Source organism: Carassius gibelio, chromosome A12 (genome assembly GCF_023724105.1).
Source record: "Carassius gibelio isolate Cgi1373 ecotype wild population from Czech Republic chromosome A12, carGib1.2-hapl.c, whole genome shotgun sequence".
NCBI classification, from domain to species: Eukaryota; Metazoa; Chordata; class Actinopteri; order Cypriniformes; family Cyprinidae; genus Carassius; species Carassius gibelio.
This window is the reverse complement of record NC_068382.1, coordinates 14,265,677-14,291,780: the sequence shown is the minus strand read 5'-3', so window position 1 is coordinate 14,291,780 and position 26,104 is coordinate 14,265,677. Positions and strand designations below refer to the sequence as shown.

Genomic DNA, 26,104 nt, shown 5'->3' with positions numbered 1-26,104 from the left:
TTCTTGCAAAGCAACTCAAAGACATTGAATGAAATGGGTGCATTTACATTTCCCAAATTACTCATCAATCACAGTTATTCACAATAGTTTGCATACTAGCAAAAAACTACGCATTCTCACCATGGAAAACCCAAGATGTTGTGTTACCTCAGAGACAACTTCATAAGGTCTCTCAAACTTTCTAGGTATAAAATAAAACATTTGTGTGGATGTAGTCATAACCAGGCACAAACTCTCCTCATATCTAATAGTAGCAAATGTAGGAAAGCAGCTCTCAAATGGTTGGGTCAGAGTTCTACATCTGCTTTCATCCATACAAAGACACACACACACACACACACACACACAGAGAGAGAGAGAGAGAGAGAGAGAGAGAGAGAGAGAGGGAGAGATAACTAATTCAGAAAAGATTTACAAAAGCATACCATGTTTTTATAAAACACATACTGCACATTGAACCACTGCAGCTGCAGACATGACCTCCTTGTTTAGTCTCCACTTGGGTCTGTTTTTTTAAAGGTTAGTAGAAAAGTGTTTTGTTAAAGAATAAAGATGATCGAACACACTATTCTGAACTCACCTAGTCTGAACTATTGGACTTCTGAACTGGAGGCTAACACCACTCACACCAACACACGTGCATGTTTCTCCAGCTGTTCAAATAAGACTAATACATTCATCCTCCGCAGCTCAACATGGTTTTCTGGGAAGAGTTCCACCTACGCACTCAGACCCAAACATGTTCATGTGTTTCAGACAAGTTTTACTGTATTGTATTTTCCCCAAAACAACAGATTTTGCCATGACAGGCGAAGGCTGAAATTTAGTGCATGAAAAACGTTACATTACGACCCTTAAGAATGAGATATACACACATATTTGGTTAGAAACGCCATACTTTCACAATCAACAAAGCAAAACAATCTAAGTTTCCCTGCTGAGCAGTATATGAAAAAAAAATCCATTGTTGCCTTGGTATTGTACAAGATATAGGCACGTTACACATGGTTATCATTAGTCAGACTCAGAACTTAGTTTACTGTATGTGGTGGTGTTTTTAACAGTTCCAGATTTCTGACATATTTATGTAATGTATTCATAAAGTTATAGGACAAAATACCTTTCTTCTTTTTTTGCAGATTTGAGTCATTGGCATAAGAAAAAGAACCAAGTATCTACCTAAATATCTAGAACAGACATGGTACAACTTAAGAATGTGTCTGAAGAAACAAAAACTCTCAATAACTTTAAGATATCAAATCAAAAAACATGTCACAATTAATCATAAAGTCTGATGTGAAGCCATTACATGATGCTTCTAGTAAATGCAGTGCATTCCTACAGAGAGACAAGATGAGTGTAACAGACATTTATAACAATATACTGTACACACATTTATTAACAATCCCCCAAAAAAGAAAGAAGAAAAACAGTCATATTTGAGTTTAAAATAAAGCGCCACTGAACTACATGCTTTATTAAGTGTTGGGTTGTATTAGTTTTGCTAATTGCTACAGAATCTGTTGACTTTGGCATGGCTCCATGCTAAAGTGAATGTTGCAATCATTAGCAGATGGAAAATAAAGTATCTGGTTAACATCTGTATGAAAAAAAAACATAAAAAAATAAGTGTCTACTCGTGAGCACTTTCATTTATGTTGATTAAAACAATAAGAATGTCTAGCTGATGCTCCTGATGAAGTTTACAACTATATGTTCTGTGCACATTATACTGTATATGGCAAGAGTACTGTATGTGAAGTCCAGATATCAGTTTAGAACAACTCTAAATGTCTTATTGAATAACTGTAATATCATGACATTGACCTGGAAAGCAAACAAATACATAATATAACACAAAAGCGCTGCATTTTTCCATTCAGCAACAGTGAAGATTATTAAACATATCAACTAACACTGTGTCCTAACCAGGCGCGATACAGCAAGTTCGAAAACTTATGCGTGATGTGACAAAATCACAGCCAATGAGAAGATATATGATGTTTAATGAACAGTTCTGAAGAACCAATGAGATTTCACAGTGGGCGGGGCTACCCAGCATGATGTGGTGGAAATAGAAGCCAAGCGACTGAGAAAGTGTCCTGTTGGTCTTTGCTTCTCACACTCGAGGCTGGTTAGGACTAAATATGACATGGAAGAGGTTTTTTCTTGTTGTTTTATTGCATTGCGTCTGGTTAGGTTTGGTGTAAGGTGCTTTGTTGACTTCTTGCTCCGATTGAGTCTTTGGCCCGGTCATGCTGAAGCCATGGATGGATGAGATTCCATAAAGCTGATATTACAGTCCAAGCAGCAGCTAAGTATCATGTCTAGGAGATAAGAAGAGGAACAGGCAAGCAAGAGACACTGAAGAGACAAAAAGCGAGAGAAAGACACTGAGCAAACAATATGCGTAGACAAAGACAAGACTTAAACGCTGGAAAAAAATAAAGACATGGGGGGAAGGGAAGACTGATATTATTACATAACAAAAAGACTTACAAGTAGAGCTGGTTGGCCATGTTTATCAATGGTATAAAATGTAAAGAAAGTGGCTCATATCACTATTAAGCATTTTTTTTAACAAAGAGAGAATACAATGCAGTAATCACAAAGACAGCCAAGGGAGCAAGATCAAAGACAATCAGAGAAAACAAGGAGAATAGCAAAGAATTCAGTTCTGACCATCCATCATCAGAGTAACATTCAGGCCATGTGGTGTGGTGTTCACAAACGGAGCTAGATGGCAAACAGCATTGTGAAAGCACTTTTCCTCAGCGTGAGATGAGATGACATGCAGCAGAACGGAGGTGCATATATATTTCTCTCACACTCATCCCTCCATGCACACAGGAGAAGATAAGAAGAGGTTTTCTCTTGATCTTTGCTTTCCTTCAAGCGATTCAGCTTAACTTAAAACAAGCGGGCTTTCTTCTTAAGGTCATTTTTCTTCCACAAGGCCAAACGGTCAAACTGTTCAATGGTCATCCCAAACACACTGAAGAAGTCCTCAGGTGACAGGTGCCTCTGAAACGATAAGAATTACGGCAAATGTAATTATTTGAATTTTAACTTCACAGATTCAAGTGGCAAATTTAGAAGGAATTACAGTTCTGCAGTAATTTATTTACCCTTGTGTCATTCTAAACTTTCATTCTTCAGTGGAACACAAAAGAAGATATTCTGAAGAGAATGTTCAAGTTGCACTTTACCAAAGGACAGCATAAAAAACACACAATTTTACAGTTGTACCATAAAATAAAATAATTTTGAAACACATTTTACAGTGAAATATTACAATAGCAATATATCCTGATTTGATTTATATGTTTATGTAGTAAAAGTAATTCTTAGTTGTTTTATTATTATTATTTATAGATTTTTTTAAATATTGATACTCACAACATTTATGACTGAATAGCGCAGCCCTAAAAAACAAGCACATGCAGCAAAGCTGAAGCTTTGATATTTAAAATGCGATTGATCAATTAAATATATATTGCATTTTTTTTTTTTTATCAAACAAACTACAATTACATTTCCCCCCAAAAAAGTACAGACCTAATTCCAATTCTTCTGGAAGCTTTGTGTGAGGAACAGACCAAAACAGAAATGGTTATTCATTGGAAATCCTTTAAAAGCTACTAAAATCTACTTTCAGTGTATGGAACAGAACAGCATGGACATTTCTGATAACTCCTTTCATGTTCCACAGACACAGAGCAATGTTATATGGGCTTTAAAAGACATGAGGGAGAAAAATGATGACAGCATTTTAAATTTGGGTGAACAATATCTTTAAAGCATGCAGAATAGCTCCATGGTATAGTCATTCATCTATAAAGGTCTAAAATAACACTGTCAAACATCTAATCAAAGCTTAATCAGAACAAACTCAAAGGACCTCTGCCAGGAATCTAAGCACTGTTTATTCTGCTAATGATATCTGCATGGCGCAAACGTCATCACAGATTAAAGACAGAGCGACAAATAATACAACATTGACAATAATTACAACCATCTATATGCATGTGTCACCTAAAGCTTTGCAGGACAGTCACTGCCTTTAGCATAATCAGGATTACAAACACCAATGGGGTGCTGTTAAAGTTGCCAGGCTTTAAGCCTATGACCTCAATTTTTTTTTAAACCATTCCAGAATGGATTTGTGTAAATCTTTATTCTTTCAGGCTCTGTTGTATGTGGTACTGTAACACTTGCAGATGTTTGGGTATCTTGAACATCTCCAAATAGATGCTGAAATCACCGTCTTTGGAAAGTTTTGGGTGTTGCAAGTGACTCAAATCACGCTCAATTCAAACAGATGTGACAAGGGCCCCTTATATCAGGACATCAGGACAAACACACACACACACACACAGACACATATTTTCAGCTATTACAATTTTAACCACAATGATTCCAAGCTAACAGTTAGGGAGTGGGATCTGTAAATCAACATCTCTCGTAACTCATGCTGAACTTCAAGTGAGCCAAACATTTATCTTCCCTTTTTCATTTAAACCCACTAATAACACTGACACAATGTCCAGGATATATTACGTGGACTGTGGCCCAACAAAGCCATAACCTCACAAACACTGGCACTGGTAGATGTGCAGTTACACACAAACATACATAACTCTTTGCCTGGCTGCCTTCTTGCATACTTTGATCCAGACTGATACTGGCAAAATAATAATTAAACAGCAATAAGTCAACCCATGCTCCATATTAAAAAGGCTGACACAACTCTATTTAAAAATCAATCATTGTAAACGTAATGCTCAATCATAACATGGGATGCTCCAAAGTGCAATCAATTAAAAACGCACAGTATTCACGCTAAACAAAACCACTGAGTAAATGTCTAATAAAATATTACCTCCAGTCTGGTGCGGTCGATATCCCGTGGTAGTTTTACTCTGACTCTGTGGGTCACAGCAAGCACGTCATAGGGGTAGACCTGCAAAATACACGGATGTGAAAGACACAATTACACAGATGCACACACAAGAAATAATATAAAATGAAGACATGTGCTTTAAAATATATTCATTTCAAATGAATGCTGTTCTTTTGAATAGTTACACCCCAATCAGCATATTTGAAGATAAAAATCAAGTGAAACAGTTGTATTATATTGTAATAATATTAGAAAATTGCTGTTTTTCCTGTATTTCAACAACAATAAAAAAATCGTGCACCTCAAACTCTTGAATCGTAGTTTACTGTATATACATAAATCTCTGTACAGATCATGTATTTAGATCAACTACTGGTTCTCATACTGGTTTTTGTTTAAGGACCTGTTTTTACAGGTGCCTACCCAGTATCAGAATTATTTATTGTAGACAAATGCATTCAAGCATTCAAATTTGATATTAAACTATATGAACCCAACAATGTTCAAAATGATTGAAATGACACATATACAGGATGAATGGAAAAGGCACAGTTTTGTATCTAAATGTCTTTCTAAATTTACCACACAATATCCAACACTACAAGTGACCCTGTATTTAATGCTGTATTAAGTTGCACCTTGTTTCATTTCCATTCTACAGCAATCCACTATACACACCAGAACTCACCTTGTACTCTGAGAAACCATGGAAAACCGGAAAGATGTTGAAAAAAGGAGAAAGAGAAAAATAAATTACAACCATTCAATTTGTATGGTCAAAATGCGACACATCTATTATCTATGTAAATACCCACTCACCTCTCATTCCACTCCAGGATGAGTCATGATCACCCTCATCCTCGCCAAGATCAGCCGCCTAGGAAAAGGGTATCGCATGACAAGATTTGTCAAATTCTTAGTTATATATGGTGCATATTTATTCACAAGCAGAATGCATGATAATATCAAAACAGTGGATGGTTGTTTTTTCAACTACAGGCACATTTATGTCTGGTTTAAAGGGATATTTCATCCAAATGTTTAAGTTTATCTGGTTACCCCCAGTGCATCCCAAGATGTAGGTGACTTTGTTTCTTCAGTAGAACACAAATTATGATTTTTATGATTATGACTGTCATTGCAGTCTCTCAGCCATACAATAAATCACAAATTGTAAGAGAATCGATGAAAGTTAAAAAAAAACATGCACAGACAAATTCATATTTAACCCTGCGGCTCGTGAGAATACATTGATGTGTAAAGACACAAAACGATTGGTCTGTTCAAGAAACTGAAAAGTATTCATATTGTTGACACTCCTAATTGAGATTGTAGATAGAGTGTCAATGGTCCATTTGAGAGATAGGTGGCGGTAATGCACTTATAAGTCTGCGAGCCGCCATAAAGCAGAAGAAGAAGAAGAAGAATGCCTCACACACTTGCTTCAGTGAAGCGCATTCACAAGAGTTCTAACAGTTAAATTAGTATAAATACTGGCCAGTTTCTTGCACAAACTGATTGTTTTGTGTCTTTACACATCAATGTATTGTAACGAGCTGCAGGGTTAAATATGAATTTGTCTGTGCATGTTTTTTTTTACTCTCATAGATTCTGTTACCATTTGTCATGCATTGTACGACTGAGACTTCAACGAATGAAAATAAAAATCATAATTTGAGTTCTACTGAATAAACAAAGTAACCTACATCTTGGATGCCCTGGGGGTAAGTAGATAAACATCAAACTTTCATTTTTGGGTGAACTATCCCTTTAAGGTTGTCATATTAAAAGCGTCTACGAAAAGTTTAACCATACCATCATTATTTATTTTTGCTACAAGCAAATAAGAGTAACAATATCATATTTGAACAGAAAAGCTGCTGTAACTGTGAAAGTTTTTCTTTCATTTCCTGAGGTTAAAGATTAAAGTCTTGCACAGACAGAGCATTGAATCCGAAGGGCTGGAGCTTGCCAGTGGATTTGATTATAAATATTGATGTATGACCAGCTCACTGTTTCACATGCCTTTGTGAATGCTTGTTGAAAGTAAAGGGTGACACTAAGTCAGACCAGATTAGATATAAAGGAATGTGTAATATTTGTTTTCAAGTAGTTTATTGTCCTGAGATACAAAGAACTGTTGCAAAATACTGCCACCTAGTGTACAGGAGAAGGTTTCATACCATTCTAAAAAAAAAAGAAGACACTGGCAACTCAAGTATGTGACATAAAATGAATTTTTAATGAAGAGTGTGCTTGAGTTTTCCGCTGTGTCATTAGAGAGTATAGTCCATTAAGGGAGCCAGAATTCAAGATCAAAACACAACATAGAAAACAGCCAGAACAAGACACACTTCTAAGTTACTGCACGCAAACACAGACCCACCCTCTGAGCATTATGGCCTCCTCAGCTATATGTCTACATTAACTGATCTGTGACTGTGTGTCCTGATGTGTGCGATTACAACAGCCCTCTGGTGTCCCAACAGCTGGGTTTGACAAATCCATCTAGGATCACAACATTCTTCACTACTGAGAGAGTGAATGACAGCATTTGTGACCACAGCTCACATATATTCCCAAAAATCAAACACAGATGGCATGTCAAAAGGTGGTGGGTTGCTTTGTTCATGCATAGATATCAGGTCTTATGAAGTTTACCTTGTAGATGCCATTCCGCCCATATCCTGGCAGTGAAGCAGATTTATTGTATGGAAAGTCTGTAAAACAAAGAATTTATAAAGATTTATGGTACTTCACTTTAGCATCATGTTCAAGGGGAAAGAGAAAGAGACAGTTTAAGGAGGAGGATATGAAACATTTATAGAAAAATGAACAGAAGAATTGTACCACTCAATATGGCAGCTGTAAGAAAAGAAAGCCCGTCTTTTAATTAAAATCATTTTTCCATTTACTCTACAAAGGGCATTTAAATTTACAAACCCGATTCCAAAAAAGTTGGGACACTGTACAAATTGTGACTAAAAACCGAATGCAATGATGTGGAAGTTTCAAATTTCAATATGTTATTCAAAATACAACATAGATGACATATCAAATGTTTAAACTGAGAAAATGTTTCATTTTAAGGGAAAAAATAAGTAGATTTTTAATTTCATGGCATCAACACATCTCAAAAAAGTTGGGACAAGGCCACGTTTACCACTGTCTGGCATCCCCTCTTCTTTTTATAACAGTCTGCAAACGTCTGGGGACTGAGGAGTTGCTCTAGTTAAGGAATAGGAATGTTGTCCCATTCTTGTCTAATAAAGACTTTTAGTTGCTCAACTGTCTTAGGTCTTCTTTGTTGCATCTCCCTCTTTATGATGCGCCAAATGTTTTCTATGGGTGAAAGATCTGGACTTCAGGCTGGCCATTTCAGTACCCGGATCCTTCTTCTACGTAGCCATGATGTTGTAATTGATGCAGTATGTGGTCTGGCGTTGTCATGTTGGAAAATGCAAGGTCTTCCCTGAAAGAGACAACGTCTGGATGGGAGCATATGTTGTTCTAGAACTTGGATATACCTTTCAGCATTGATGGTGCCTTTCCAGATCTGTAAACTGCCCATGCCACAATCACTCATGCAACCCCATACCATCAGAGATGCAGGCTTCTGAACTGAGCGCTGATAACAACTTGGGTTGTCCTTGTCCTCTTTAGTCCGAATGACTTGGCATCCCAGTTTTCCAAAAAGAACTTCACATTTTGATTAATCTGACCACAGAACAGTTTTCCACTTTGCCACAGTCCAATTTTAAATGAGCCTTGGCCAGAGAAAATGCATGCGCTTTTGGATCATGTTTAGATAGGGGCTTCTTTTTTGACCTACTGTATAGAGTTTTAGCCGGCAACGAATGGCACGGTGGATTGTGTTCACCGACAATGTTTTCTGGAAGTATTCCTGAGCTCATGTTGTGATTTCCAATACAGTAGTATTCCTGTATGTGATGCAGTGCCGTCTAAGGTCCCGAAGATCACGGGCATCCAGTATGGTTTTCTGGCCTTGACCCTTACATACAGAGATTGTTCCAGATTCTCTGAATCTTTGGATGATATTATGTACTGTAGATGATGATAACTTCAAACTCTTTGCAATTTTTTTCTGAGAAACTCCTTTCTGATATTACTCCGCAGCATTGGGGGCATTGGTGATCCTCTGCCCATCTTGACTTCTGAGAGACACTGCCACTCTGAGAGGCTCTTTTTGTACCCAATCATGTTGCCAATTGACCTGATAAGTTGCAAATTTGTACTCCAGCTGTTCCTTATATGTACATTTAACTTTTCCAGCCTCTTATTGCTACCTGTTCCAATTTTTTTGGAATGTTTAGCTCACAAGAAATCCAAAATGAGCCAATATTTGGCAATGTTATATATATTCTATTGTGAATAAATTACAAGTTTATTAGATTTGTAAATTATTCCATTACTTTTTTACTCAGATTTTTATTGCCGATTTAAATTGTTTTTAAACAGTTTTGCATATTTTAGTCTTTGGCCATTCAAGCAGATAAGACTTATACTTGTATACCTGTTACCTACATAGAAAATAGCTGCTCTGAGATGTTAGCAAGATGGCAACTGACATGAACTGACGTGACTTTAAAGGAGACATCGGATACGAAATTCACTTTTACATGGTGTTTGCAATACATTTGCCTTAGTAGTGTGTGGACACAACTACTCTACAATGATAAATACCCATTCACTCCTCTTTTTTTAATTTTAAGCAGTATGACATCTTACTGCTCAGGCCCCACTCACAATCACTGACAAACTGTCCTGTATTAGCATATCTCCTCCCTCAGCCTGTTGTACGCTGTCCACCATTATTTCCACACTTGACTAGCTGTAGCGACAACAATGTCTCATAAGCAATGCAGGTGTTTCTAGTTGGATGTAATTTTCTCCCAACATTAGATCCACTGAAGAAGCAGTGGATAAGTTTTGTTTTTTATTGGTAACGCAGAACCGAATACACACACACACAAAAAAAAATGGAAAAGAGGGGTGGGGTGAGCAGACGCTCATTATCATTCAAAGAGACATGCACCAAAATGGGTCGCTGTGAATAGAGCTGTTTTTGAAAAAGGGTGTTGTTTTATACGACCATTGAGAACATTTTAACCAAAGAATGTTTCAGGCATTTCATAAAGACCCTAAAAAAGTAATTTCCAAGTTGTGGAAAATGGGCAACCGATGTCCCCTTTAAGGAGGTTTGATTTTACGAAATCATTGATTGGCCACTCACTGGATTGAGAAATATCGGTGGGTAAGCTGTGGGTGGAGGTCCTGGGGTCCAGATCTGGAGACTGTCTATCCATCTCACTCTTCAGGTTCATCCAACTTGTTCTGGTCTATTGACAAATAAAAATAGTCAGGAACACGTTATACAACCAAATAAAGAATTCAATGGAAAGATAGGATGGAAAACATATATCGGTTTGATTGCAGTGTGTATTTTTAAAGATAAAAAAATTAATGTATTTCCAGATAATATATTCATGAAATAAAAGGCCAATTTAGTGTACTTACAAAGAGTACACATTCATGAAGTTTCTTAACACACTTTTAAAAAGTGCATTTTGTAATTATGTCAAACTACAAATGAAAGTAAATTTTAAATCATGTTGTAATAATCTTTTTACCATGCTTTAAAAAAAGTACACTTATTTTGATACTGACTAACATACTAAAGCACATGTAAAGTATTTGATTATAATTTTGTTATTTGATATAACATTTAAAGATGAAATATTTTAAATGTACTCAATTGCAACTTCATCACTGCAAAGGTGTAACAATACCTGACATACAAGATTTAATAGAAATTACAAAGTATATTTTAGTCTATCATAAGATGTTTTCAGTACATTTGGTGGTACACTTTAATAACATTTCAAACTAAATAGAATTACAAAATTGTATATAAAAATGTACTTAAGTCATATTTAAGTACTTAAGTGGTCAAAAAAGCAGCTAATTAGAATTAACATAAAATATTGGAATTAATAAAAACTTTAATACATTTTCATTTAATTGCAATTAACATGCAAATAGGTGTTCAAAAACACTTATTATATACTTATACTTTAAATTATTTTAAAGTATATTATTCCCATAATATGGGTAGATACCAGATGTATACCAGAATGGACAAATACACAGAGATGTTATATGAATCACCTTTTTGTCTATGTCATCACCATCTTGCCAGGAGGTTCTGGAAGCTGCAGCACAGTAAGACAGTTTAAATATATCTTATTACAGTTTTCAATGTTTGAGAGAGTAACTGGCACAAGTTACATCATGCAAAGGACCACACACACACACAATAAAAATTAGAATGAAAGTACTGTTATATACTCATAAACCACGTGTCATCTAATTTTTTCAGTGTAGCTTGATTTTAGACAGTGTTCAAACTAACAGTATTCACTATGGGATAAAAACAAATTTACCGACAGAATCAACAAGCAAGTGAAAAGTGACAACCAAACACAACATCAAGGGGCAAGTTCAGGAAAAAAAGGCCAAAAGAAATCAGTAAGGTGATTGATACCTCTACCACCCAATCACAATGAGCTTTATAGTTGTCTTTAAAGGGTTAGTTCACCAAAAATGTTAAATTATGTCATTAATAACTCACCCCTCATGTCGTTCCAAACTCATAAGACCTCCGTTCATCTTCGGAACACAGTTTATTACATGTCCAGAAAGGTAAGAAAAACATCATCAAAGTAGTCCATGTGACATCAGAGGGTCAGTTAGAATTTTTTGAAGCATTGAAAATACATTTTGGTCCAAAAATAGAAAAAACTATGACTTTATTCAGCATTGTCTTCTCTTCCGGGTCTGTTGTAAGAGAGAGAGTTCAAAACACAGCAGTTTGTGATATCAGTTTCGCAAACGAATCACTCGATGTAACCGGATCTTCTTGAACCAGTTCACCAAATTGAACTGAATCGATTGAAACTTCTCATCTCCAATACACATTAATCCACAAATGACTTAAGCTGTTAACTTTTTTAATGTGGCTGACACTCCCTCTGAGTTCAAACAAACCAATATCCCGGAGTAATTAATGTATTCAAACAGTACACTGACTGAACTGCTGTGAAGAGAGAACTGAAGATGAACACCAAGCCGAGCCAGATAACGTACAAAAGATTGACTCGTTCTCGAATCAAGAACCGGTTGCATCAGTTTTCAGATCACCAGTAGTGATGGGAAGTTCGGTTCTTTTCCGCAAACCAATTCTTCCGGACATCGATTAAATAAACCGGTTGAAGAAAATGGTTCACCGGTTCTTTTGCGCTCGACGTGATGACGCCATTGGCGATGATTGCACTTAATTTAAGCCTTCGGTTTACCCGCGCTCATAACATTAGCACAGAATCTGTTCAGAATCAATCACCAAAAGAATCAGTTCAGTTCAAACGCTCTGTGTGTCAGTCTGCTTCAAACTGAATCATGCATGCGCAGTATCATCAGCTCCTCAATTTTCGAATCAGACGCGTCCGACAGAAACAATTCTTGACTCGAGAACGAGTCAATATTTTGTTCATTATCTGGCTCGGCTCTTTGTTCATCTTCACTTCTCTCTTCACAGCAGTTCAGTCAGTGTACTGTTTGAGTACATTAATTACTCTGGGATATTGGTTTGTTTTAACTAAGAGGGAGTGTCAGCCACATTAAAAAAGTCAACAGCTTAAGTCATGTGTGGATTAATGCTTATTGGAGACACGAACCATTTAAAACGATTCAGTTCGATTTGGTGAACTGGTTCAAGAAGATCCGGTTACATCGAGTGATTCGTTAGCGAACCGGATATCATAGAACTGTTGTGTTTTGAACTCGCTCACAACAGACACGGAAGAGAAGACAATGCTGAATAAAGTCGTAGTTTTTGCTATTTTTGTACCAAAACGTATTTTCGATGGTTCAAATATTCTAACTGACCCTCTGATGTCACATGGACTACTTTGAAGATGATTTTCTTATCTTTCTGGACATGGACAGTATACCGTGCACACAGTTTCAATGGAGGGACTGAGAGCTCTCGGACTAAATCTAAAATATCTTAAACTGTGTCCCGAAGATGAACGGAGGTCTCACGGGTTTGGAACGACATGAGGGTGAGTTATTAATGACATAATGGCATTTTTTGGTGAACTAACCCTTTAAGCCAATCTCAATGGATAACACAAATGCATTTGACATTTCACCAAACCAATGAGTTACACAGACACCATGTTTGTTCAACATCTAAGATACAAGACCACAGACAGATGGGAAACTACGAATACTGCAACTGCATACTGACAACAAACAAGTATGTATGAATGGACAGAGGCACAGAAATAAGATAAAAAAATATATCTGACTGCTGTTTCCATGTCATGATGCATTTTAAAAGACATATAGGATCTTGTTGATGAATACATCATATCAAAGGCATTCTTAGTGTGGGGACAGTGAGATAAAAAAAAAAAAAATATATATATATATATATATATATATACTTTAATTCAGCAAGGATGCATTATGTTGATCAAAAGTGACATGACGATATTTATAATGTAACAAAAATGCATTAAATTGTAAAAATAGTATTGCTGCTTTCATTGTATTTTTGATCAAGTAAATGCAGCTTTGATGAGCACAAGATACTTCTTTCAAATTTTTCAAATTCATACTTTATGATATAAAAAAACTTTTGGTGTATGTGTAACTTCATATAAAAAACATCAAAACAATTATTATCTCTAAGTTAACAGGAACTGAGCATCACAAATAATTCGGGGATAACTGCAAAATATCTTCAAAATAAACCCAATAAATATGAATGAAATATGACCCTTGGCATGTGGTCAGGAAACAACAATTAGGTACTGATTGCCTCATAACAAGTACCTTGTCAAATCCAAACCTTTTTCTAGGATTTGTAAAACTACAAGAAGCTGAAAATGGAAACCAGCAGACAGAAAAAGGATCCAAGGTTACAGTTCCATGGCAACAGGTACCATGGTAACATGCGTAACAGCATGCAAGGAAACGTAGTTGCACGGAGACTGGACTGTACCATGCTGTTTGTAGATAGGGGGCTTTCTATAGATATTATCTTTAAATTTAGTCTCTGAGAATGGAAGAAAAAGAGAGGAAGAAAAAAGATGAATAAAGAAGCATGAGTTATTAGAGGATGGACTTGTGGCAAAAGAAAGGGGCAGAAAATGCAGTATATGTTGCTATAAAGGATTGCAGATATTGTAGTTCATCTCCTTATTAATGTTCATGATCAGCATGCATGATCAAGCATTTTGCCTTTGCCAAAATCTTCAGCTTTGAAATATGGATTTTCTGCAGTCAGAATTATGTATAAATAATATAAAAAATAATGAAAGCTTTATCTTAATTTTTTTAATTTAGAAGATAGAAGTGTCACCTAAAATGAACTAAGCCAAGAGGAAAACAGGGAGATAAATGGTGTAATTGCAATTAAATAATGTTACAGCATGTGTCTCTATGCAGCTTGTTTTGGCCACACACTGAAGCATGTATGAAATCTGTCCAATTGAGAAGCGTGTTCCTCTGCCCATGCTATATCTTGGGTGGGGATACACATGATTTGTGTGTTGGCTGTTTGGAAGCCACGCTCCCGCCTGACTGCTTTCGATGCAGCGTTGGCCATGGAGCGGCACTTGCTGTTGAATCTGTCCAAGTAAAAAAAAAAAAGGACAGATTCTTCTTGCTGGATACCCTGCTATTGTCTTCTGGCCTCTTCGGCGGTTCAGTATACACGGTTGTAGAGAAGTTTCAAGAGGTAAAGAAGCAGGCGCGGGCATTCCAGCAGTTCCTCCCTCGCCGTTCCCATGTCTTTTGGAACTGCTGAGTGTCCCACCTGTCCAGCTCCTCATATCGCCAGACCTAGAAACAGAGCATCACGACCTGAACATGGGAAAGCTTGTCCCCTCATGTGATGGCGTTAGAGCAGTCAGGTCAGTCGTTCCCTGCCGGTCCTCTGCTACAGGGCACTGAAGTTGCTCCTCTAGCGACACGAGAGGCCAGTTTTAAGAGACTGATTCCCTTAGTAGACTTTATGACAGCATGGAAAATTCTGCTAAATGTCTCACAATGGGTTCTGCACACTGTAAAGAGAGATTACAGAATTCAGTTTGGTTCTTGTCCACCTCGCTTCAAATGGGTCATTCCTACATTAATAGGCCCCAAACAGGTTCTGGTATTGGAAAAGGAAGTAGACACTCTTGAAGAAGGAGACCACAGAACATGTTCTACAGCTGTTACTTCATCGTTTCAAAGAATGATTGAGAGTTGCGTCCAATCATAGATCTGCATCTTTTTCAAACGGTTGTGGTTAAAGATGCTCACTATCAAACAGATTGTGTCTCAGATCAGATCAGAGGAACAGGACATTGACAAGGATGCTTACTACCATGTATCAGTTCCTCAACACAGGAGGTTCCTAAGGTTTGCTCCAGTATCGGGTTCCTCCATTCTGTCACTCTCACCCTGCACTTTCACCAAGTGTGTGGATGCTGCCATGGGTCCGTTGCTACTCTAGGGCATACACATACTGAATTACATCAACGATTGGTTGATATTAGCTCAGTAGCAGATGGAGGCTCTGCATCGAGAATTCGTCCTCGCCTATATGAAAGAGCTGGGGTTACGGCTCAACACCAAGACAACTGTGCTTTTTCCACTACAGAGTACCACTTATAATGGTGTGGAATTCGACAACGATGCAGGCACAGTTGTCTCTTGCTTGTATCGAAGTGATTCTCACAGCCGTGAGGGGAGTGAGAGAAGACCAGTCACACACTGTCACCATTTCAGAGACTATTGGGTCTGATGGCAGCTTCATCCAACATCATACCTTTTGGCCTGCTGTACATGAGACCATTGCAGTAAAGGCTCAGTCCCAAGGGGTTTTCCCAGAGGGGGGACCCCCTTCGCAAGATCAAGGTCACGCAGCGATGCTTACATGCCTCAGACATATGGAAGAAACCTTGGTTCCTGTCTCAAGGCCTGAAATAAGGGAATCCTTGTCATTGCGTAAGGCTAACAACAGATGCCTCCCTCAGGGGCTGGTGAACGGTCATGAGTTTTTGGAAAGGTCATCATCTCATGTGGCACATAAACTGCTTGGAGATTCTTGCCGTGTTTTGAGCTCTAAAACACTGTCTTCCAGACCTAAGGGGTCTGCACAGACAACACATCGGTGGTCTCCTACATCAACTGACAGGGGGGTCAGGGAAAGCTCCTCTTAATCAGAGCAGTCTACATCTCTGGGCACCTCCATCAGGCAGAAGAGATCATGTCGAGAGGGGCCTGAGGCCTGGGGAATGGAGGCTCCATCTGGAAACAGTGGAGTTCCTATGAAGGGGTTCGGCCAGGTGGAAGTGGTATATTTGCGTCGCAGGAAACAACACACTGTCCGCTCTGGTTCTCCCTCACACATCCAGTTCCACTTGGGCTGGACACCATGGTGGATACATGGCAGAGAGTATGCCGGGATGAGGTCCATCTTCTGTCAGCAGCCCCATTCTTGCTGACCCGAGTATGGTTCTTAGACCTTGTGTCCCTCATTGATGGCTCTCCATTGGAGATTTAGATTACAGCGAGACGCTGCGTCTTTCTGCAATACTCCCTGTGTCCCTGCAGGTGCTCGTTTCTGCAGAAGCGACGTGTGTTTGCCGGATGTGCATTTATACTTCCTGGTTAATAGCTTCACCCCGCTCATGATGTCTCACTTCTTTATTGGACAAATTTCATACATGATTCAGTATGTGGTCTCGCTGGGGTGTTCCCCAAAGCGTTTCGACACAACGTCTTATTCTCTTCGGGGAACCATGGTTACATACATAACCTGTAGATGTTGTACGTAATAAAAATAGGGCTTTGCTCACAATAATAACTTATAAATGTACTAAAATGATGCAAATCATGTAAAGATACACAACAATGACTGTAATCTTAAAGAGCCACACAGATGGGAAATCAAAAATTACCTGTATTACAGTGTATGATGTAGCTGTCCATCAGTGTAAACAATGTGCAAAGTAATTAAACCAAAAGGTACACAATTTATAAAGTTATTGGCTTCTAAAGTAAGGAGTCGACTCTGAATCGCTGAAATGAGTCGTTATAGATTTCAAATCTTTTGCCCATCTCTATGTACGTCACTAGAACACTTTGCATAATAATCTCCGCCTACCGTCTTGGGAGAAACAGAACTCTGACCTGCCCCACCCCCCCACACAGACGCTCTGGTTGGTGTGATAGCATCATGTCGAGGAGACAGTGTGTTTTTAATTGTGAAGGCAAGTTTGTTTTATTTTCACTGCCAAAGAATGAAGATCAGAAGAACCAATGGCTAAAATTCATTTTTACCACAATACCAGAGCAGTACAACAAATCCCTTTTGTTGTGTTCACTAGAGGTCTTCACAGTGCACCCGAGACCCGTCGACCCCGGACCCGACCCGGGACCCGTACGGGTTCGGGTCTATATTTTAAATCATCAGCCGGGTCCGTGTCTGGTCCGAATCTATTACCTCGGGTCCCGGGTCTGTTTAACATTGTGTGTAATACCCGTGCGATCGCCGATCGGAGTCATCGGACTCGAAGAACACCCGGCTGTGATCAAAGACTGCTTGTGTTTTTTGTAACTTGCAACTTGTAAAATTAGGAAAAGAAAAGAGTGAGCCAAAAAAAGGTTATCTCTCTCTCTCTCTCTCTCTCTCTCTCTCTCTCTCTCTCGCAGACTCAGAGTTAATACACAAGTGCACGCATGGTATTAATGCTTGCAGACTTGACACACTCATATTTAATATATTTCAAATCAGCAACACAATCTGAGGTGAACTGTCACATGAATGTTTTCTATTACGCTCAAATTGCATTAAAGCATTTTAGGTTGATACAGCTAGCACGCATGTGCAGTCTCAAGCGCATTTCATGTTTCTATGGCAACCAGTGAGGGACACTTCGACTGCCAAACCGCGTTTTACATTTTCTCCCATTTTTATAATATTATAAATGAACCGTTTAATCTTAAAGTTTTAGTGGTTCAGATTCAGACTCGATGCAGAGGAGAGAGCACAGACAGAGATCAGATGATAGTAAATAAATAACGTCAGCGGCCATGGCATTAACTCGATTCAAAATGTACATGTGCACAGTAGCATTTGTCATCCGTCACCGTGACATCAATTGGACTTTTGAAGCTGAAATAATGAGTGGATTCGGCTTGGACTTGGAATAAAGAGAGGAATAACAAGAATAACTTTCTTGTCGGAGGATTGTAATGCATCACAGGCAGTCAGGTACAAGGAAGAGAGACTACGGCTCTTTAAATTAGGTAAGACAAAAAGCTGTATTCTTCGCAACAGGTTTATTGACTTGTAATAGCAATTTAAGGTGGAATATGTGAACGTTGGGTCCAGTCAGGTCTGTGTCTTCCCGGCGAGTTCGGGTCCAGATTTCAAATAAAATACGGGTCCGGGTAGACATTTCTCGGATCTACACGGGTCCGGGTCCAGCTTTTGAAATATTAGACGGGTCCGGGTCGGTTCGGTGTAGTACATTACGGGTCTCTGTCGGGTTCGGGCACAAATTTTTGGACCCGTGAAGACCTCTAGTGTTCACAACATTTCACTGATGACTGCTTTTCTAATCTCGGTGAGTACAAGGCGGGATTTTCAAAGCGTTTGGCCATAAAAGAGGGTTCATTACCAACTTTAGACCAACAAGCATCTCCGAATCACAACGCGAAGTATGATTATGAAGTTATGTGTTTGTTTTCTCCTGAGCGTCTTATCAGTATGTGTGCTGTCTGCAGCCTTTGTCTGCGATTATCTTCATTTACAAACACGTCATTAAAATGAAGTGTAACAAGTGCTGCTAACAGATATTCTGTGATAAAGTAATCCATATGAAAACAACGTGATGTCCAATCTTTCACGTCTCCCTTCATTATATCTAATGTGACCATGCCCCCGCGCTGAACGCGCTATTCAGATTCAAACTGAAGCGTGCGGTTTGAATACACCCACACAGAAGAAAAAGCAGCGAGACTGTTCAAGTTTTTTATTTTACTGTTTGCTTCGCGATGAGAAGAATAAGACATAATTCACCCCAAAAAGATGCTAACACATTGTTTACCATGAAGTTGTGTGCGGAACAACCAATCAAATCTGACTATGTCAGTTGACCAATCAGAACACATTATGCTACCGAAAGGTGGGGTTTAAGGAAACTGAATCTTTTGAACAGCTTCGCGCGAACCGTTTGGGGAACTTAGAATTTTCATCTTACTGGCTCTTTAAGAGAAAGATCACAGAAATTTTGAAGGCAGAATATGAATATGAATTATTCAATCTGCCAGATTTTTCATAAAATATAGGCAAATATGTGTTCAAAAAGAGGATTTGACATTGTACAGAAGTGAGGATTAAAGGGAAGAAGAGAAAAAAAACTGCTGATTTATCACGGAGAGTTTAAGAACAAGAGTTTTTAACACCTACCTGGGATATGGAAATGTCGTGGTGCTGCCACGTATGTTGAGGAAGGAGATTTTCCATCAGAGTAGGTGGAGAGACTGGGGGTACTCCGACCACTTTCACTACCTTGGTGGGGGTGAAGGTCATGGCAGACACAAAAATAAAAAGTCAAGAGAAGAAAAGAAAAGAAAAGTTGACAGGGTTTTCAGAATTATTCAACACTGAGTCTTCATTGAGACTAATTCCTCACAATACAGCCAGCTCTAATTTAATAAAATTTTATCATTTTAATTGAGCAGACAAGTCAATACAAATCAGACAGAAATTACTGTCATTGGCAGGCTGAATTGTGACGTTTTAATAATATTCTGGGAACATATTAAGTATTTATAATCACAATTTTTTCTATCAAACTGAGAGTAAAAGAGAGAGAGCATATCTTATTAAACTACAAACTAAAATGTTTTATTTAAAAAAAAAGTTATTTGGCAAATGTTGTAAGCAAAAAATGTATACACAATTCTCTCTATCTCCTTAGTATTTTCTTTCTCTCTTTCACACGCACTTGCAACTGTTCTTCAGGAACATGCACACACCATTTAACATACAAAGTGCTGTTAGTAAAAATTCACCCTTTATCAGGGGAAAATCTTCCACACATCTGGAGCTGGGGGAGCAAGAAATTGTCATAAAATACACCAAACATACACAAATCAGCACTGGAGCACACTGTGGCGTATGAAGGTCTCAATGCCCCCATTACTCATTAAAATAAGATTTTTATGGATTGCAACACCCTTCTCATATCCACTGGGAGTAATACATCATTTTATCAGTAACACATATTCTGTGAATGATTTCCATCTTTATTTTATATATCATTAGTAGAAACCAAACTCAGAGGGCGATACAACAAGATCAAGGCAGCTACAGTCATTGAGGTTTTGCATTTGTAAGGAAGAGACGATTTTCCTCATGTGTGACTACTTTACCAATAAGAAGTAAATTAGACAGGTAAAGTGAATCATAAATGGCACACTCCAAACACAACCTCAGTGTACTTTCATGCAACATTAAAGGGCTGGCCTGGAACTGCACAAGGCCTAGATTTAAGCCACTGCACCTGGTAAACTGATCCAAAATAACAGTTCATAAATTTACCCCTTTAATCTTCTCCTGCAAACTTTATTCCTGCTCTCTCTACTTCCCGCAAAATTAACACAAACATAAAGACAGTCACTTTGAATATCAGATGAATTGGGGGAAATGTCACCTAAACAGATGAAACACAAAATCAACTACAGTACAACAAATAAATGCATACTGATGCTTGCCACCAACATTTGTCTTTGTGCATTAAGTTACTCTTTCAGGTCAAATATGAATGTACACGTTTACCATGCAAAACAATTGAACATACAAACTCTTATTTAGACACAATGGGTCTCATTCATGAAACACAAGCAGAACGGATTTTTGTGTAAATCGCGTGTAAAGTGGTTTTGGCGTAAATTTTCGGATTCATTAAAACGTTCGTATTTTCCAAATGTTAGTTGGTACGAAAGAAATATACACCTGCTCCCAGCCACGCGTAAATAGTCCGTTTAACGTCTGAACGTTTTGCTCATTAATACGGCTGCATTTTAATTCACCTTAATCGGGTACATATTTACACAGCATTTTGAAAAAAATATTATATATATTAATTACATACGGTTTTTCTTTTAACTTTTATTATGAGAGCCAGTAATAGGATCTGTAATATGCTGCCAAACTTCCTTTTTTAGGACCGGATACGCCACTAGTCCCATTTACGACTGATTGGAATTCATTAACACACACATTTCACTATCACATCTGACGTTTACGAAGTTTTTGTGAATCAGGAGAAGAGTTTTTGGAAAGATCTCTTTACGCGCAAATCACTCAGATATTGACTCGTATATTTACGAATGTTTCATGAATGAGACCCAATACCAGCAAGCATAAAAAACTGACTGGTCCAAGGACTGAACCTTGCAGTACACCTATAATTTCACATTACTGTAATACACTGATGACACAATGAAATAGAGACTGGTTTTTAGGGTTTACCGTAAAAAGGCAAATTGATGTGCAGGGCTGTCCTAGGCCTACTTTCAGACTTTGCTTCCTGTTTGAATCCTGTGTCAATTCCTGTTCAGGAAAGGTGGATGAAGGATAGGGTAGTAATTTCATGTCTGCAATTCACTAGTCCTTCATTTTGAATGCAAACCCTTTTGGAGCACTAAGAGTTTTGGAGCTTGATCCATGGTTCAAGTGTGTTGAAATGTAATTCCAACAGCAGGAACATCATGCACTTTATGACATTAGTCTTAAGTTATTAAAACAGCAATTTCAATACTGAACTCATTAATTCATATTGTCAAGGGAAAATTAATATTGTATCCATGACCATAAGTTCACACACATGCAGCATGTGGTGATTTGTACTGGGCAAAATCCTGCAGGCAGAACTGTGGTACCTCTGAAGCAAGGGATGTAGGTGTGCTGTTGGAGCAAAGCCAGAGTAGTGGGGTTGAGGGGCAGGGCCATGCCACCGCTCCCTGTCTGTGGTGTGTTTCTACCACTGCCGCTGTACAAAGGTAGTGGGGAGGAGCCTCTGGCACTACTATGGACACTACTCCTCCCCGAAGTTGGAACAGCCAACAAATTGGCATTTTCTGGATGAATGGTGTATTTGGCACTCAGATATTGATCTGAGCAAGAGACCCAGCCGGTCAGGGAAAAATGGCAGTTATATGAGATCAGCAAATACACTTAAAAACCAAATGATTCTTGAATTATTTTCTACATTAAATTCTGCATCAAATAAGTTTCTTGTGGTTTAAATTCATGTCATTTTAGAATGGAATGCTGTTCCATATTTTGAATCGTCATGCTGCCTACTGTCTTCACAACCTGAATTGAACCTCTTAAAGGGTTCATGAATGGAGGAATCAAAATTCCCTTGATATTTTGATATAAGGTCATGAGGTCATTGTACTATAAAAACATCCTGTAAGTTTCAGAACCCAAAACTTTCTTGTTACTCTAAAAACAGCTTATATTAAATAACGACAGGTTTTGGAATGTACCACTTTATGACATAATAGTGTGACTAAGCACCGCCGCAGAAGAAAAAGATCAACGCCTGCTTCTACAGCACTGCTTATTTAGTGCCGCCCACCAATCTGCACATTTAGTGTAAATAACGAGAGAGGCAGAAGATAGAAAATCAAACGATAAAGATGGCTCCAAAGACAACAAGACAATGTACATTACCAAGTTGTGGAAAAACATAGTCTTTGTAGTGCCTTCCTTCTGATCCCAACATTAGGAAAGAGTGATTGAACTTTATTTTTAATAAAGTTACAGATCAGAAAGACTAAAACTAAAAGATGATGCTTTTCCAAATATATTGGGTCTGACAGTAATGTCACGCCACCCAAGTGTGAGTAACATGTTTTTATACCATGATAACTATTTCTTTGTCTGTTATTACAGATCGTTTGATATGTACAAAATATTTAAGTGTTTTTAATCTAAATCACAGCAGCGTTTATCCATGAGGGATGTAGGCTGTCAATTTCAATCATAGCTTTGGGTGTTACTTCCAATTCTACAATCCCCCACGCCTATTCAAATAGAGCTTTCCGATGAGGGAGTCAAAACAGGACAGAAAATAGCCTGTAACTTCTAAATTATGTTTTCTGATGTAAAATGTTGTATATCATTATAAGTCGACCTCAGAGAACAGTACAAAATAAACAAAAAAAGGCAGTTCATGAGCCCTTTAAGTGGGTAATTTGAAATGCTGTACAAAAGCTGATTTTAATACAACAATGCTGGAAACAGTTTTGCTGCTTAATGCTTTTGTTAATACTTTTTTTCAGACATTCATTCAGTCATGGTGGTGCTCCTCAATATTTCTTATGATAAATTCTATGGTAGTGTATAAAAATACATGAAAAAAATTTACCTAATGTACCTTTTTATGTTGATTCTTTCTAGCAATAATTAAATTAGTGACATAATATATCAGATAATAATATATAATAATTAAATAAACATAATGTTTAATTAATATAAATAATAATATATATAGAAATCTACAAATAAAATGGGGAACATAAGCAATTTATCATAAACTAGCCAACAATACTTGCTGTACCACAGTGCAGAGTGTAAAGAGCTTGTGCAGTACAGAAGCTAGAGCAAAAAAATGACAAATGCCAAAAAAGTGACAGGAAAGAAGAAAAATAGTTTTAACCATAAGTTGCTTATAGGAAGTGCTTGGTGTCATGATGTATGTGGAGGGATACCTGGTCTGCTGTAGGTCTGAGGCGAGCGGGAAGGCGTATAGCGGCCATAACCCCCTACAGAGCTGTTGGAGCTGGGGCTGGAGGGCCTCCTCTGCCGGGGAGACTTTTCCCCATCTCCCTAGAAACAAACAAACGGTATTTCAGTATGAAACTGAAAGCGTCAGACAATTAACAATGTTCATCGGTAATCACTACGGCACTCTGACACACAGCAGGAGACTATAAAGCTGAAAAAAACCACAGATGTGACCAGTTTACAATAATCAGTCCTAACTAGTAGTAGGCTGATCATTGAGTGATTACAAAATTCACTCAGAGTTTTCAAAATGAAGATGGTGAAAAACACACAATAACTTTTCTACTTCACAAACAACTGTTCACAATATATGGGGATACACAAGGTCTCATTCACTGATCATGCACATATCTGTGTGTAAAATATGTGTGAAAGATTTGCATTCGGGAATTGTGATTCATCAAGTTCAGTAAATGTATTCTAATGTTTATTAATGCCAAATTATTTATTAATTCAAAAAATAGTTATTATTAACTAAATGATCCTACATTAATTCCCTGTGTATTTCAGAGCAACACATTATTAATCTGGCACAGATTCTGCATACAAAAAAGACGTTAACAATTTCTATGCCATGATTAGAGAATGAGACCCAGTGAAACAATAACAAGTCCTGTTTCTTCTTGTCAGCTCTACTATACCTCAGTTGGAGTAGGTGTGAGTTGCTGCGGTGACTGTAGATAAAGAAAGCAAATGAGTTAAGATGGACTTGAATGCAATGATAGACATGTTCATGAAATTCGTGATTTCTTCCTAACTAAGTTGCATGGCTGAAACTACTGTAACACATCAATGAATTAATGAAATTATGATTTTTGGCCAAGCTATTTTGCATGATGTTGGCTGATCAGTACAGATGATAACATTTAATGATAACAAAATGGCATTAGCTGTCATATGAGTAATTATGCAATCCTTTTGCTTTTAAGTCACCTATAAAAACCAAAAAACTATCAAATATGAGAAACAGCAAATAGAGGACATGTATTTGTTATTCCCTCATGTAAGCATGTATGAAGGTGTGTGTTTGTACCTCTCCAAAAGTCCTATCCTCCACAGGGTAGCTGACATAGGGAGAGTATGAGAGCATGTCAGGTCTGTCAATGTTGTAGATCGCTTTGATTTTAGGAAGAGCAGCCAGGTCCTTGTAGTCCAGAAGTTCATCACCCAGCTTTGCCTTAAGAAAGAGCGACATTATGGCTTAATATAACTCCCTCTACACATACAGTTATTCTTAGGCTTGTGTGTTGCTGCCCACTGGTGGTGATCTTGAAGAAATGAAAAGTAATAATCATTTTCAAAAGCACTTACATAGATAACTCTGCAAGGAGAGCCAGATGCACTAGAGGCAGGAGCAGAGGTGATGCTCTCAGAAGAGGTTCTCCTCACCTTCAAACAAAAAACAATAATGGTCTGCCATTTTTAAAATCAACAAACAACAAGCAACCATAAAAAACCATTGAGAATCTTATTACAATAACATGAAAGATTTATTTGTATTTTAATTTATAAGTAATGTATTGACAATGTCTTCTTTATGGCAACATGGATCTGCTGATAGCAGTGTTTATTTGCAGACGCTGTCCACATTGTTTTAGTGCCCTATTTACTTAAGACATTTTGTAAATCCGATAACAACAATATATTAATGGGACTGTACAGCATCAGTCCACTTCCGTGATCCAGGCACCATAATTAGCACTTTAAAAGCCAAAAGTGCACAACAACATGCATCTGAACACTTGCCCAATTACAACATTTTTCTCCATTACTTCTTGAATAACATCTGCCACGACCAACTATTCAATCATTTTTTGAGCAAAATGTATTTAGAATTCAGTCAATCCATTTTTCTGTGGGAAAAAGTAGTGCATTTTTTGAATATGTGTGCAATATATAATTAGCTTAATTTACTAAAAAAGAATAATGTTTCAGAGCATTTAGTTCCTGGTCATTTTGGATTGCAGGTGTCTTCAGTTACAGTTTGTTTAGTTTTACCTTACTCTTCTCCTCATTACGTGCTGCCTGTCTGCAAGGAGGATGCCAAATGGAAGAACCTTTGAAACAGAAAGCCACAAATAACTCACAAGTCCTTGTTAAAAAATACAGTGGCCCTAAGAAGTATTTGACACTTAAGACACTCAAAATGGCTCAAAGTCATTCTGCTAGAATTAAATTTTTATCTTAACCCTTTTTTGCTATTATTTTTGACTAGCTGGTTTCATTATTAGTAGATTTCATCAATTATAAATACT

At 37.7% G+C, this 26,104-nt stretch overlaps 1 protein-coding gene across 6 annotated transcripts in view; it reads right to left on the bottom strand.

Annotated features, from left to right (window-relative positions):
* Nucleotides 1-742: 742 nt before the first annotated feature.
* LOC128025238 (actin-binding LIM protein 2-like) overlaps nucleotides 743-26,104 on the bottom strand; it is a 65,540-nt gene continuing 40,178 nt past the window's right edge. For 2 of the 6 annotated variants that reach the window (XM_052611380.1, XM_052611379.1), the window contains exons 8-19: nucleotides 25,848-25,906; nucleotides 25,161-25,238; nucleotides 24,883-25,026; nucleotides 24,491-24,523; nucleotides 23,774-23,891; nucleotides 19,455-19,556; nucleotides 11,093-11,136; nucleotides 10,158-10,263; nucleotides 7,565-7,623; nucleotides 5,715-5,780; nucleotides 4,883-4,963; nucleotides 743-3,024 (exon numbers count right to left, since the gene is read on the bottom strand). In XM_052611380.1, the coding sequence (XP_052467340.1) occupies nucleotides 2,911-3,024; nucleotides 4,883-4,963; nucleotides 5,715-5,780; nucleotides 7,565-7,623; nucleotides 10,158-10,263; nucleotides 11,093-11,136; nucleotides 19,455-19,556; nucleotides 23,774-23,891; nucleotides 24,491-24,523; nucleotides 24,883-25,026; nucleotides 25,161-25,238; nucleotides 25,848-25,906 (1,004 nt within the window). In that variant the 3' untranslated portion in view covers nucleotides 743-2,910. Of the gene's footprint in view, nucleotides 3,025-4,882; nucleotides 4,964-5,714; nucleotides 5,781-7,564; nucleotides 7,624-10,157; nucleotides 10,264-11,092; nucleotides 11,137-13,991; nucleotides 14,046-19,454; nucleotides 19,557-21,934; nucleotides 22,169-23,773; nucleotides 23,892-24,490; nucleotides 24,524-24,882; nucleotides 25,027-25,160; nucleotides 25,239-25,847; nucleotides 25,907-26,104 lie in introns of all 6 variants that reach the window. The other 4 variants (XM_052611375.1, XM_052611376.1, XM_052611377.1 and 1 more) reach the window with 4 other exon arrangements.